The 12,668-nt window shown below is 38.2% G+C and overlaps 1 protein-coding gene across 6 annotated transcripts in view; it reads right to left on the reverse strand.

The window, feature by feature from the left end:
* ssh2a (slingshot protein phosphatase 2a) overlaps nucleotides 1-12,668 on the reverse strand; it is a 154,616-nt gene that overhangs the window by 23,694 nt on the left and 118,254 nt on the right. For 4 of the 6 annotated variants that reach the window (XM_048612553.1, XM_048612556.1, XM_048612555.1 and 1 more), the window contains 5 exons: nucleotides 11,541-11,609; nucleotides 6,085-6,150; nucleotides 4,827-5,021; nucleotides 1,293-1,386; nucleotides 610-738 (listed from right to left, as the gene is read on the reverse strand). In XM_048612553.1, coding sequence (XP_048468510.1) covers nucleotides 610-738; nucleotides 1,293-1,386; nucleotides 4,827-5,021; nucleotides 6,085-6,150; nucleotides 11,541-11,609 — 553 coding nt within the window. The remainder of the gene's footprint in view (nucleotides 1-609; nucleotides 739-1,292; nucleotides 1,387-4,826; nucleotides 5,022-6,084; nucleotides 6,151-11,540; nucleotides 11,610-12,668) is intronic. The other 2 variants (XM_048612554.1, XM_048612552.1) reach the window with 1 other exon arrangement.

A 12,668-nucleotide genomic window follows, 5' to 3' on the forward strand; every position in this document is an offset into this window, starting at 1 on the left:
CCATCGTCAGCATCCTTCTACTGACTCAAGATGATGGTCGTGTAACTAATCAAACCCTACGGGGATGCAGTAGCTTTACTAATGGTGAGAAAGACCGATCTAACTAGAGGGGTTTGAAAAGAAGGATGTGATTTTAAAACAGACTGTTTACTGACCAGAGGCCTATACAGGCCAGCAAACTGAGATGATATGAGTGACCAGGACTTGCTGCAAGTTAAAGTACAGGCAGAGTGCTAGATGAGCATAAGTTTATTTCTTAATATTTCACAAGCTACCGCAGCAAAGGGGCTCAGTGGAAGAAAAAATACTGGAGGCACAAAAGATAATAATAGTTACGAACAATCAGGATGCAGAATAAAAATTAAGCTTTAAAAGCATTGTGAAGAATTACACTAACCTTCTAATTATGTTCTGATTAAGAAACCAAGCTATCACAATTGGTGAGGGTAGCTGAACCAAAGCCGTTTAGGTCAGCTCAAGACAAAGCTTTTTTAATTTCTTTTCAGTTCACTCTTCTTAGTTCCCAGCAATTAACATTAATTTCTGTCACACGTATACCCAAAGAAACAGAGAACAGAAAACATATCAATTGTAGTATAATGATCTTACCAGGTAAACATGCTCAAATATTTCAGTTGGGTTGTCCATCTGTCTCAAGATTACAATCATCTCATTATCAATGTACTCTTTAAATTCTCGCAAGTTACAGACCATTTGCCTCTCCAGTTCTGTGCGAATCTGCAATAAAGTGTACAGGTTAATTTTTGTGACAAATTTCATACAAGATGAAAACAAATCAGCATTAAATGCAAGGTCAGAAAATACTTCACTGATAAGACGACAAATAAACTGCCACTTTTACTGGGCAACCAAACCCATTTTTCAGGCAAAACAGGATAGTTCATTCAACATTTCATTTAAAATTTGAAACTACCCTTTTTCTGGATCCATATTTCAGAACAATGGCTATTACTTGGAAATTGTACATCTGCATTGAAAGATGAAATTGAATCCAAACAATTAAAAATAGGCAAGCTGAAGGCAAGCAAGCATACTGTGTCAGTATCAGTCCTTATAAAGGTAAGATGCAGTCAACTTCTGAAATTAGACGTTCCCATCTTTTTAAGTTACCTCACCATAGATCTCAAAATGTAAGATATTTGGATTGTTTTTCCGAAATTATTTTTCCATTTTATCTTCATGATAAAAAATAATGTCAATAACAATGAATAAACAATTCAGAGCCCCAACTCCGAATTTGTTGATTTTCTTCAAAAAAGATGTATACCTACCTCTTTGGATGTGACATTCTCTAAATCCATCTGCATCATTACCTCCCGAAGTTTTGTCTTGATTAGTCTTTCTGTCAGTTCTCGCTCTGTTGGTCTGTAAGAGACACAAATAGTTATTTTGTTTTATTGGATGGAACCAACATAAATACAATAAACAAGTCAGCTTTCAAATTGAAAGTCATACCTGCTGGTCAAACTCAACTAACAGTTGATCCATAATTCCATTTGTTTTTGAGAAAATAGCAATTGAGCTTTGCTGCTGAAAACAAACTAACTTCATGACCCTTACCTCAGCAATACAAATACTCCTTGGAACGTCCTTCTAATAATTCTACTTAAAATGCTAAAATGTATATAGGTTTAAGAAATACAAAGATGGAGACTTTAAAAACTATAGAAAGTTCATGGGCTTTATTAACTTGAAGAGGTTTCAAGCAAATCTGCACTTCCAATCTGAAGTCAAGAAGTTTGATGAAGTTGGTAAAACTGAATGAAGTGGATAAATAGATTAGGTTACCATGCAACTGGTAAGAATTACTCACATAGTGGTCCAGTTATTAACTGAATTTCACATTTAAAATTATGACTTGGCACCTTCTATGCAGAAGAGTATCCTAAGCCATGAGGTCACAGAGGAAATAAAGACACCAAACCAAAGATGGTAATAAGAGGTGGCCAACACCTTGGATAAACAAAGGATTTTGAAGAGGAAAAAAAGGCACATGAGCAAAGAGGAGTTAATTCTAGTGAGAGCCCTAGACAATGCAAGCATGACTGTCAATGGTAGGAACAGGGAAAGGGAATAGTAAAAGGTAAAGTCACAGCAATCAGTACCACTGTGTCAATATCCTGGAACTCCCTTCTCAACAGCATTGTGTACATCCCCCAAATGGACTGTAGCATTCAAGCAGACAGTTCACCATCACTTTAAAGGGGAAGTAGAAACGCAAAATAAAAAGAACTCAAACACAGAGGAATCTTGAAATCCAGGTGTTGGGGGACAATGAGCTAATCCAAATTAAACAAAGACAATGGACAAGTGCCACTTGATATAGAGTACAATCATGGAGATTCCAGGTCAGCTCTAAAGGGTAAGCTTTGATTCTGGAAATGACAAATCACAGATGAACTTTTCAGCAGCTGGCGGCTTGAGGTCAGGGAAAAAGGTTACTGAAGTCGAAGTACATTATTTCACTCCTGTGAAGTGCCATGGGATGTTTTCTTACACAATACAAGTATAAATTGATGTTGCATACTTATCTGTTTCCTAAGCAGAGCAACGACAATGGTTTAGTACTTAAAATGATAGTGAAGTAAGTTTTCTGAATTATTAATTATACATGTAGTTGAAAGGGTGAGATAAGCATGAGCCTTGATGCCTCTTTAATGCAAGCTGTACTAAAACATTGGAACATTTGACAGGTTTGATTTGTGTCATCTTCAGAATACTTCCAACATTTTACTCCTGCAACATTCAGTGAACACTAATTTTAATGGGATCTCTTTATATTTTAAGCCATCCGTATTTACAACTATCAGTGTCACATCTGTTCACCATAGAAAGGGTGCATCTTTAGCTTCCTAATAAGGATGTAGATGCTGTCTGCACGTCATGCTATCTGTGGTGCCCAAATTCTTATCACAGTTAGTAAAAATAGTATCCCTAATCAACAAAAATAGTATTTCTAATCTGGGAGCCTATTTTCTGAACCACTGGGGTGCGAATATTCAGATGCAAGAAATTAAAGTACTTGATTGCTTACCACATTATTTCTAATAATGCGTGTGAACAAAAATTAATGCATCTAGAATAAATGAAGGAAAAAACTTCAACTAAATATTTTGTCTTCGAATCAGCTATTTTAACCAGGTTTACCAGAATTATTTTAAACGGCCATTCTGTAGGATATTCACAAGCCGAATAAATTAAGAAAGTAGAGTAATGAATAGCGATAGTAATATACATGGCTGCATTTTATTTATATGTGCTGTTCAAAGTGTCAGCAAATACAGCTGTCAGACAGGAAACCTTTTGCCACAGAGTGGCAACCAATTTTTGCTTTAAGGATGACACTGTCAATACTTCTTAGAATTATTATAGATTTTCTCTTTCCAAATTTCCTCCAGGAACTTGGTGTATGGAATGGGAATGCTAAAACAGGTACAACTCGTCTGTTAAAGGAGCAGGCAACAAATTCAAAACAACTGGTGCGTCTATATACCATTGTTAGTTGGCTGATAATTACTACTAAATAGCTCACTTAAATATGAGGGAGAATAAAAAACAGAAAATGCTAGAAATATACAGCATCAACAACAGAACTAGACAGCTAAGTAAACTGGCTCTTGACAGTTCTTTTGCCTGTACAACATCAATTGCGATTCAGTATAATTCATGCATGTTCTTAGTGATATTTCAAAGAGTCAGGTTAGAAGGCTATAGAAAAGAAAACCTTTTAAATGCAGAAATCTTACTCATCTACACCTCACAATTGAAATTTAAAATCAATAAGTCCCTGTTAAAAAGAAAGTGAGGATATCATAAATTCTTTGAAACCAGATTTCATAAAACAAAACAGGAAAAGTGATCATTAAAAAGTGTCTTAAGACCTGAAAAAGTCACAAAAGTTAAAAAAAACATACGCAATCTCCCTCCCTGGCCTAACCCATAATCATCACTCATGGTGCTTTGACTGTGTTCATGTTCTGCATCTGTTTAACAAGTATGCAATATATTGAATGCCTTGACATAACTTTTGAAAGCTGGATAATAGAATTGTGTAGCACAGGATTTTGGGGCTATGGCGACCTTGTCAGTTATAGCGTTAATTTTTTTCAACCGGACACATATTTTATCAACTATATAATCACAGGTGATGCACTAACGGCAAACATAAATTTGCGATCACTAGGGCTACCGAAAGACAGACATTATGCATTGTATATGCAAATATTATTTCAAGATAGCTTTTACTGTTAACTTGTTCCATTCTTCCCTTTTATTCTCGATGAAAGTACATAATGACTAAGTGTCGTGTGTAAATTCCAGCTCTAAAACAAGGTTCATAAGTAATCTATAGAGATTAAAATTGAAATTACGAGGAAGCATTTTCTTTAGACTCGGAGGGCTAAAGACCCACCCTTTTGACTACAACACTTTAGGAAATAACTGCACTAGATGTAAAATGCCTAAATATGAAAATCTCTTTTGAAGCATTTAAGGGTCTACATTTTACTCAGGGACAATAGTTGTGCTTTTTCAAATTCTTTAATATGGTTTGAAAAACAAAATTCAATTGAAATAGAAATTGACTGTGTTTGTGCTTGTTTGGCTGGAAAGAAACAAAATTAAACCCACTGCCATGTTCCAGGTATACAGTAAGAGGGGTACACCATTTATTTTAAGAAGTTTGTTTTGTTATTCAATTGAATGATTTCTTAGAATCAAGTACACATTAATTTAGCTCCACAGAACTAAAAGGCTTTCACAGGAGATTATGACTTCAAACAAAATACAGTAATAAAAAAACATACACATCAGTAAACAGGACAGGTGAATCAGAGCGATGAGACTGCACATCCTGCATAGCGTTCCACTCATTAATGAAGGCCTGGTTAGAATTAATGCGGCTCTCATAATAACTAATCCACGTTAAATAAAGACTCCCAGGGTAGTAATTGTGCGTCCTAGCAATCTCACAGGCTTTATGCAAACTTTGCAAAGCTGACCTGAAAAAAGAAACAATTCACACTGTTGGTGTCACAGATCAAAAGGATCTTTCAAAAACTATCTCGTACTTAAAAAAAAAAGTTTTTTTTATGCCAGCAATGATAACAAAACATTCATTTAGTTGTACATCGATAAAAAGTACACAAAGTCTCTGTTATAAGTCATTCTGCATCAACATCACTGATAAAACAGGGCCAGGTATACACATTTAGCATGTGTATTTCCACTTTAGCTGCATATTTACACTTGATCTTAATACCATATGAAAAACAGGTCTCATGTGATGTAGGTTTGTAACATTATTGTTAGGGAACTTGGAGTCTACAGTTAAATGTGTTTTTGGTTCTTATTACTGTGAAGGTGACTCTTAAAGGGTTAAAACAGTCTTTCCAAAGAACCATGTAACATGAGAAAAATGGAAGATCAAGCCACCTGGTGCGATAATTGAAGTGTTTACCAATTAAAGGTCACACATTCTGGAGGCAGCAGACCAGAAGCCACAAGCAGATTCGGTTCATGAGAAGAGATCCACACTGTTTAGCAGTCTCAAAATAAGAAAGTCAGGGAGATGTCATTAAGTCCCTTTGTGTTTCAGGGAAAGACAGAATGTCGTGTGGTGAACTGTGCAGAAAGTCACCAAAAAGAAACACATGCAGTCTCATCAGCTGAGTGAGGAACTGGAGTGGAGGTAGGAGTGATGCTTCCCTGGGTTTGGGTATCTGTAAAAGGGCATTGAGAAAAATACATAACATGCTATAACTGTTTCAAACTAGTCAGCACACTGCTAAAATCTACAAACAATAAGAATGTGGTCTTTACGAGTTTACATGATTTGCTCAACCAAATAATCAGTGTCTCCTCACTTTCACTGCACCTCTTCACACTGTCTCTTTCTGTAGCCATACAAAAATATGCAAGTGCTCTAAAACCACTGCATGTTATTTGAGAATGAAGAAAACCATAATTTAGCTGAAACTTTATTAATAAACTGCTACTGGAGGAAAGCTGCAAATGGACAAAAGAAATGTACAAATAATTTAAAAAACGTCAGGAAGTTCTTACCACATTGCTTGTACAGACACAGGCTTAAAGATGTGAATTCTGTTCACTGTTGACACACTGAATCCTCTTGAGATGGGAAGACAGGAAGAAAAAAATGAAATTGTTATCCAAAAGCTTAACATAAATAAATAGTGTTGTCCCACACTACACAGGAAGATCTTGGCTGCTATCACAAGTACCATCAAAAGGGCTAGACACTTCTATGGCGTATAACCAAGAAAGCTAATTTTTTTTAAGAAGTGAGAGCATAAGAGAAAGAGCATCCAGAAAATAGTAAAATAGATTTTGGGGAAAACCGCACAATTAGTTAATGGAAGGCCTTTCAAATAAATTTAATAAAATTAAATTTGCATTTACCACGGTGATAAAGCAAATGCTTTTCATTTATTTGGAGTACACAAAGCGAAAATGCATGCTTAAATGCCAAGGTAGCAGGGCAAAATGTTAGAACAAAGCAGCCAAGTTGTTTATTGTTGAGAACTCTCCTGGCAACTTGTGTTGGCAGCAATTTGTGTCATAAATGATATTATGGCAATTCTTATACTGTGGGGCACAAAAGGCTTCCTAAGGTCTTGGCAGAAATTTGTAGCTCCGGTTGTGGATTCAGTTGTTAGTTAGCTCGCCAAGCCGGTTGTTGTATGCAGATGTTTCGTTACCCTTCTAGGCAACATCATCAGTGTGACCTCTAATCGAAGTGTTGGTGTTCTGCTTCCTTCTGGATTTTTATGATCCTCTGGTGTGATGGTCTTGTCACTTCCGGTTCTTTTGTTTTAGCAGTGGCCTGTATATGGGGTCTATTTCTATGTGTTTGTTAATGGAGTCCCATGTTGAGAACCAGGCTTCCAGAAATTCCCTTGCAAGTCTGGTATTTATTTATTTGTCCCAGTCGAACTGATGGTCCTCATTATCTGCATGTATTAAAGCATTGCACCAAATGCTATCAAAGACTAAAGACCCCATACCGACAGTAATCAAGAACAACATGATATGCAGAGTACCTTACAGTGAGCACAATAAACATTATATTGGACAAACAGGGAGGAAACTGACGACCAGGATACACAAAGACCAGCTGGCAGTAAAAGGACATGACCAATATTCACTTGTCTCAATACACACAGACAATGAGGGCCATCAGTTCGACTGGGACAAAGTGACCACACCGGGGCAAACAAACACCAGGCATGCAAGTGAATTTCTGGAAAGCTGGCTCTCAAAACAGGACTCCATCAACAAACTCCTGTAGACCCCATATACAGACCACTGCTAAAACAGAACAGGAAGCGACATGACCATTACACCAGAGGATCATATAAATCCAGAAGGAAGCAGAGCACCAACGCTTCGATTAGAGGTTGCACTGACGATGCCAACTAGAAGGGTAACAAAACTTTTGCACACCATAGAACAACCGGCTCGGCGAGCTCACGAACAACTACAAAAGGCTTCCATTGGTGGAAAATTAGACAAAACGTTGGTCACATGATATAGATCCCAAAATAATAGCGGCCATTAAATTGCAAAATTAGAGTTCACTGTAGAAACAGACCACTCAGCTGAACTGATCTATGCCTGCATTTATGCTCCTCCTATACCTATTTCTCTAACACTATCAGCATATGCTTCTATTCATTTGACTCTCGTGTTTCTCAAGATTGTCCTTAAATGTGTTTGTGTTATTCAGCTTAACGCTCCCTATGGTAACAAATTTTTCATTCCTACCAAACATATTGGTTAAAGCAGCTTTTCCTGAATTCTCCATCAGATTGATAGGATAATCTCACCAATATTTATGGCCTGGGGTTTTGGACCCTTAAACAAAGTGAAAGTATCTTTTCCATATGTATCTATCATACATCACTTGCTTATTTTAAAGAATTTAAAGTTAACCCTTTGAAGCATATTCCATTAAGTACATCCACTCAGATCTGGCATTACCCTCACAAATTCTCTTTTGCATCTTTTCCAGTTCCTCTATCTTTTTTGCCGTACAAGACCACAAGATAGAGGAGCAGAATTTGGCCATTCAGCTCATCCAGTCTGTTCCACCATTCTATTATGACAAATATGTTTCTCAACCTCATTCTCCTGTCTTCTCCCCATAATCCTTGATCCCCTCACTGATCAAGAACCTATCTCTGTCTTGAATATACTTGACTTGGCTTCCACAAATTTTTGTGGCAATGAGTTCCACAGATTCACCACCCTCAGGCTGAAGAAATTCCTCCTCGTCTTAGTTCTGAAGGGTCGTCTCTCCTACTAGTGGAAAAATCTTTTCTACATCCACTCTATTCAGGCCTTTCAGCATTCTGTAAGTTTCAATCAGATCGCCCCTCATCATTCTGAGCTTCACCGAGCACAGACCCAGAGCTCTCAACTGTTGCTCATATGACAAGCCCTTCACGCCTGCCATCAGTCTTACAAGCCTCTTCTGGACCCCTTCTAATGCCAGCACATCGTTCCTTGGATACGGGGCCCAAAGCTGCTCACAATATTCCAAATGCAGCCTGACCACATCCTTATACAGCCTCAGCAGTACATCTCTGCTCTTGTATTCTAGCCCTTTTGAAATGAATGCTGACATTGTATTTACCTTCCTAACTGCCAACTGAACCTGCACGTTAACTAATCCTGAGCTAAGACTCCCAAGTCCCTTTGTGCTTCAGATTTCAAAAGCCTTTCCTCATTTAGAAAATATTCTTCTCTGCTATTCTTCCTACCAAAGAGCATAACCTTACATTTTCCCACATTTCTATTCTATTTGCCACTTCTTTGCCCAATTTCCTAGCCTGTCCAAGTCCTTCTACAGCCTCCCGACTTCCTCAACACTACTAGTCTCTCCACCCATTTGTGGTATTTGCAAAATTAGCAACAATGCCCTCATTTCCTTCATCCAGATCCTTAAATGTATAACGTAATTAATTGCGGTCTCAATACTGCAGAAATCCACTAGTCACTAGCTGCCATCCTGAAAAAGACTCCTTTACCCTCAGTCTTTGTCTGCTGCCAGTCAGCCAATCCTTTATCCATGCCAGTACCTCGCCCTTAACATGTTTTATGTTAAGGGCTCCCTTATTTTGTTTAGCAGCTGTCTATACCAGACCCTGTCAAACGCCTTCTGGAAATTCAAATGGATCATGTCTATTGGCTTTCCTTTGTCTAACTTGCTCGTTACCTCCATGCACTTCCATGTACTCCGCAATCTCAGCTTTAATAATGGACTCTAATGTCTGTCATTGGTAAGAGGTTAGGCTAACTGACCTATAATATGAATTCGGGTGTTACATTAACCATTTGAGTGCTCTGGGACACTCCCTGACTCCGGTAATTCCTGAAAGATCATCAATGCCTCTACAATCTCAACTATTTCCTTCAGAACTCTGGGGTATAATCCTTCTGGTCTAGGCGATTTATCCACCTTCAGACCTTACAGCTTCCCCAGCACCTAAGTGATGGCCACTATGCATACCTCTGCACCCCCACCAACCATCCCCCGACCCTGACTCTCAAAATTCTGGTATGCTGGTGTCTTCCATTGTGAAAACTCATGCAAAGTAGCTATTCAGTTCCTCCGCCATTTATTTGTTCCCCATTACTACTTCTCCAGCCTCATTTTCCAGCCATCCAATGTCCACTCTTGCCTCTCTATTACTTTTTAGATATCCCAAAAAAGAACTACTGCAATCTCCTTTTATATTACTAGCTAGCTTACCCTTGTATTTCATCTTCTCCCTCCTTATTGCTTTTTTAGTTATTCTCTGCTGGTTTTTAAAAGGCTTTCCAATCCTCTGGCTTTCCAATAATCTTCACCACCTTGTTTGCTTTTTCTTTTGCTTTCATGCTGTCCCTTTCCTTCTCTGCCAGTGGTTGCCCTGTCCTCCCCTTAGTATATTTCTTCCTCTTTGGGATGATTTTCTCCTTATCTCCCAAATCAACCCTAGAAACTCCTGCAGCTCCAATGTCTTCCCTGCTAGGCTCCCTCATAGCTTTATAGTCACCTTTACTGAATTGTAACACCATTACGTCGTATTCCAGCTTCTCCCTCTCAAATTAAGGATGGATTCTATCTTATTAACGTCACTGCCCCTTCAGGGTTCCTTCATCTTGAGCTCTTTGATCAAGTCTGCCTCATTACACGCGACCGAATTCAGAATTGCCAGTTCTGTAGGTGGCTCTATCACAAGCTGATCCAAAAAAGTTTTGCGGACATTCCACAAATTCCTTTTCTTGGAATTTACGACCAACCTGATTTTCCAAGGGCATCTGCATATTGAAGTCCCCCATGATTACTGTAATAGCGCTTTTCTTATACGCCTTTTCCACCTCCCGATTTATTTTCTTCCCCATATCCTGACTACTGCTAGATACCTCAAATCTACCCACACAGATTCTTCTTCTTGCTTTTGATTTAATTTCATTTCTAATTAGCAAGGCAACCCTGTCCCTTCTGCCTGTCCTTGGATATTCAGCCCTGATCCCCTTACAAGCACATCTCTGTGATACCCATAACCCTCCAATTTCAATCTGCGTTACAAGCTAATTTACCTTGTTTCGTATACTGCAATAGCAGAACTGTTCACAGCACTCCAAAGTTTGCTCTGACCAAGGGTTTTCATTAAATAAACAATCTTGGTATGAAATAGAAATAAACGTACAAGAGTTCAGAAAGTTAACTCTAAATAATTAAAGCCTGGAATTACCACATCTTTTAACTGTGGTGAAAATTAATTCCTTCCATCCCAAACCTTTTTTTAAAATCTAACCATCTTGGCTAAAGAAAGGATATCTGGGTTTCCTTGTTGCTTCTCATACCTGTCATAATCACAGAATCATAGAATTCCTACGGTATGCAAACAGGCCATCCGGTTTGCCAGGTCCACGCCGACTCTCCGAAGAACATCTTACTCAGACCCATCCCCCTACACTATCCCTGTAATCCTGCATTTCCCATGGCTAATCCATCTAGCCTGCACATCCCTGGACACTTATGGGCAATTTAGCATGGCCAATTCATCTAACTTGCACATCTTTGGACTGTGGGAGGAAACGTACAAACTCCACACAGACAGTCACCAGAGGATGGAATTGAACCCTTGCGCGGTGAGGCTGCTGTGCTAACCACTGAGCCACCTTGCCACAATGGAACATCTTTTCAGGTAAAATATAGCAGACAGCACAAACAGATTTGAAGCACCTTAGCATTAAAACATAAGTCAAAACACACTTAAACAAACTTCAAACAAAAGTGGCTGGATTGGGCAAGAATTCTCACTGCTATTTCTTTGTCAACTTATTCTCGATAGACTGCTTATATTCTAGCAGTTCAAATGCCTTTCCTTTGCGCTGTCTTGAAGACAGTATCGTGGAACCGAAAGAATCTTACTACTTGGCACTTGGTACTGGATTTTCAAGGCTTCACTAGTTGAGATTAGATGTTAGGCACCTCATGTACTTACCCATCGCCATCCAAATGGATTAATGTGTCACTCCATAAGGGAAGAACCAAGCCCATTGTGCAAGTACTGCTGCAAAGATAATGTAATCTAAAATTAGTATGGTTTCTCTATACTTTGTTGCGCAGTACTTTATGCAGATATTTTCAACAGAAGCTATTAGAGAAGCCATAGTTAACATAAATCATAAAACTACATATAGATTGTAACTTGAGTAGATTTTTTTTGGGCCTACAAGTGTGAAGTACAGACTGTACCCAGCTCAAATACACTTTAAAAAAAGTGGAAAAAAAATTAAGAATGAAACAGTTTTTTAAAAAAAGAAATCAATGAATTTGACAACCAGCTGAAGCACCTTGCACAACACATTTTCTCTTCTCTCCCTTTCTTGCAGATTTTCCTTCTCTTCAGAAACAGATTTTAAAGAACAGGAGACATCAACAACTTGAAGCCCTGAATTGAAAAGTTATTTCAATTTAAACTGCCGTTCTAAATCTCTCAGTTTTTAACTCAAATCAAAAGGATATTTTTTCACTTTTGATAAAGTAGTAATATTCACTTGTTACCAGTCATAAAGTTTGCTGCATTTTTATACAGAGGTGACCCACCAGTTTTCGTTCAAACTCTTCAGTTACAATACAAAATCATGTGGTCTTCTCCAAGAATGCTTACTCATGAATATAAATATTCACAGCCTGAATTCTGAAGGGTGCAGATGTAGTTATATCTAAACTTCTAACTAATTATAGAAAAATCAAGTCCCTCTGCGGGTTTCCTACAATTCTGAAAAGAACATGTAATTGCCATTTACCTTTGGATCAAAAATCTAAGAACTCAATACCTAATCATGAAGCATCTTCATGAGGACGACAGCAATTAAAAGATGGTCACTTACTAACATCTTCCAAGGGAAGCCAGGGTCAAATCTCAAACATGGCCTAGCCAGCATCAACTACTTCCGCGAACAAATTTTAAAAATGCTATAGCCAGAAAAAAAGCATTGATTTTGCCAGAGATAGTAGGAACTGCCAATGCTGGAGAATCTGAGATAACAAGGTGTAGAGCTGGATGAACGCAGCAGGCCAAGCAGCATCAGAGGAGCAGGAAAGCTGACGTTTCAGAAGAAGGGTC

This window comes from Rhincodon typus, chromosome 26 (genome assembly GCF_021869965.1).
Source record: "Rhincodon typus isolate 14 chromosome 26, sRhiTyp1.1, whole genome shotgun sequence".
Lineage (NCBI taxonomy): Eukaryota > Metazoa > Chordata > Chondrichthyes > Orectolobiformes > Rhincodontidae > Rhincodon > Rhincodon typus.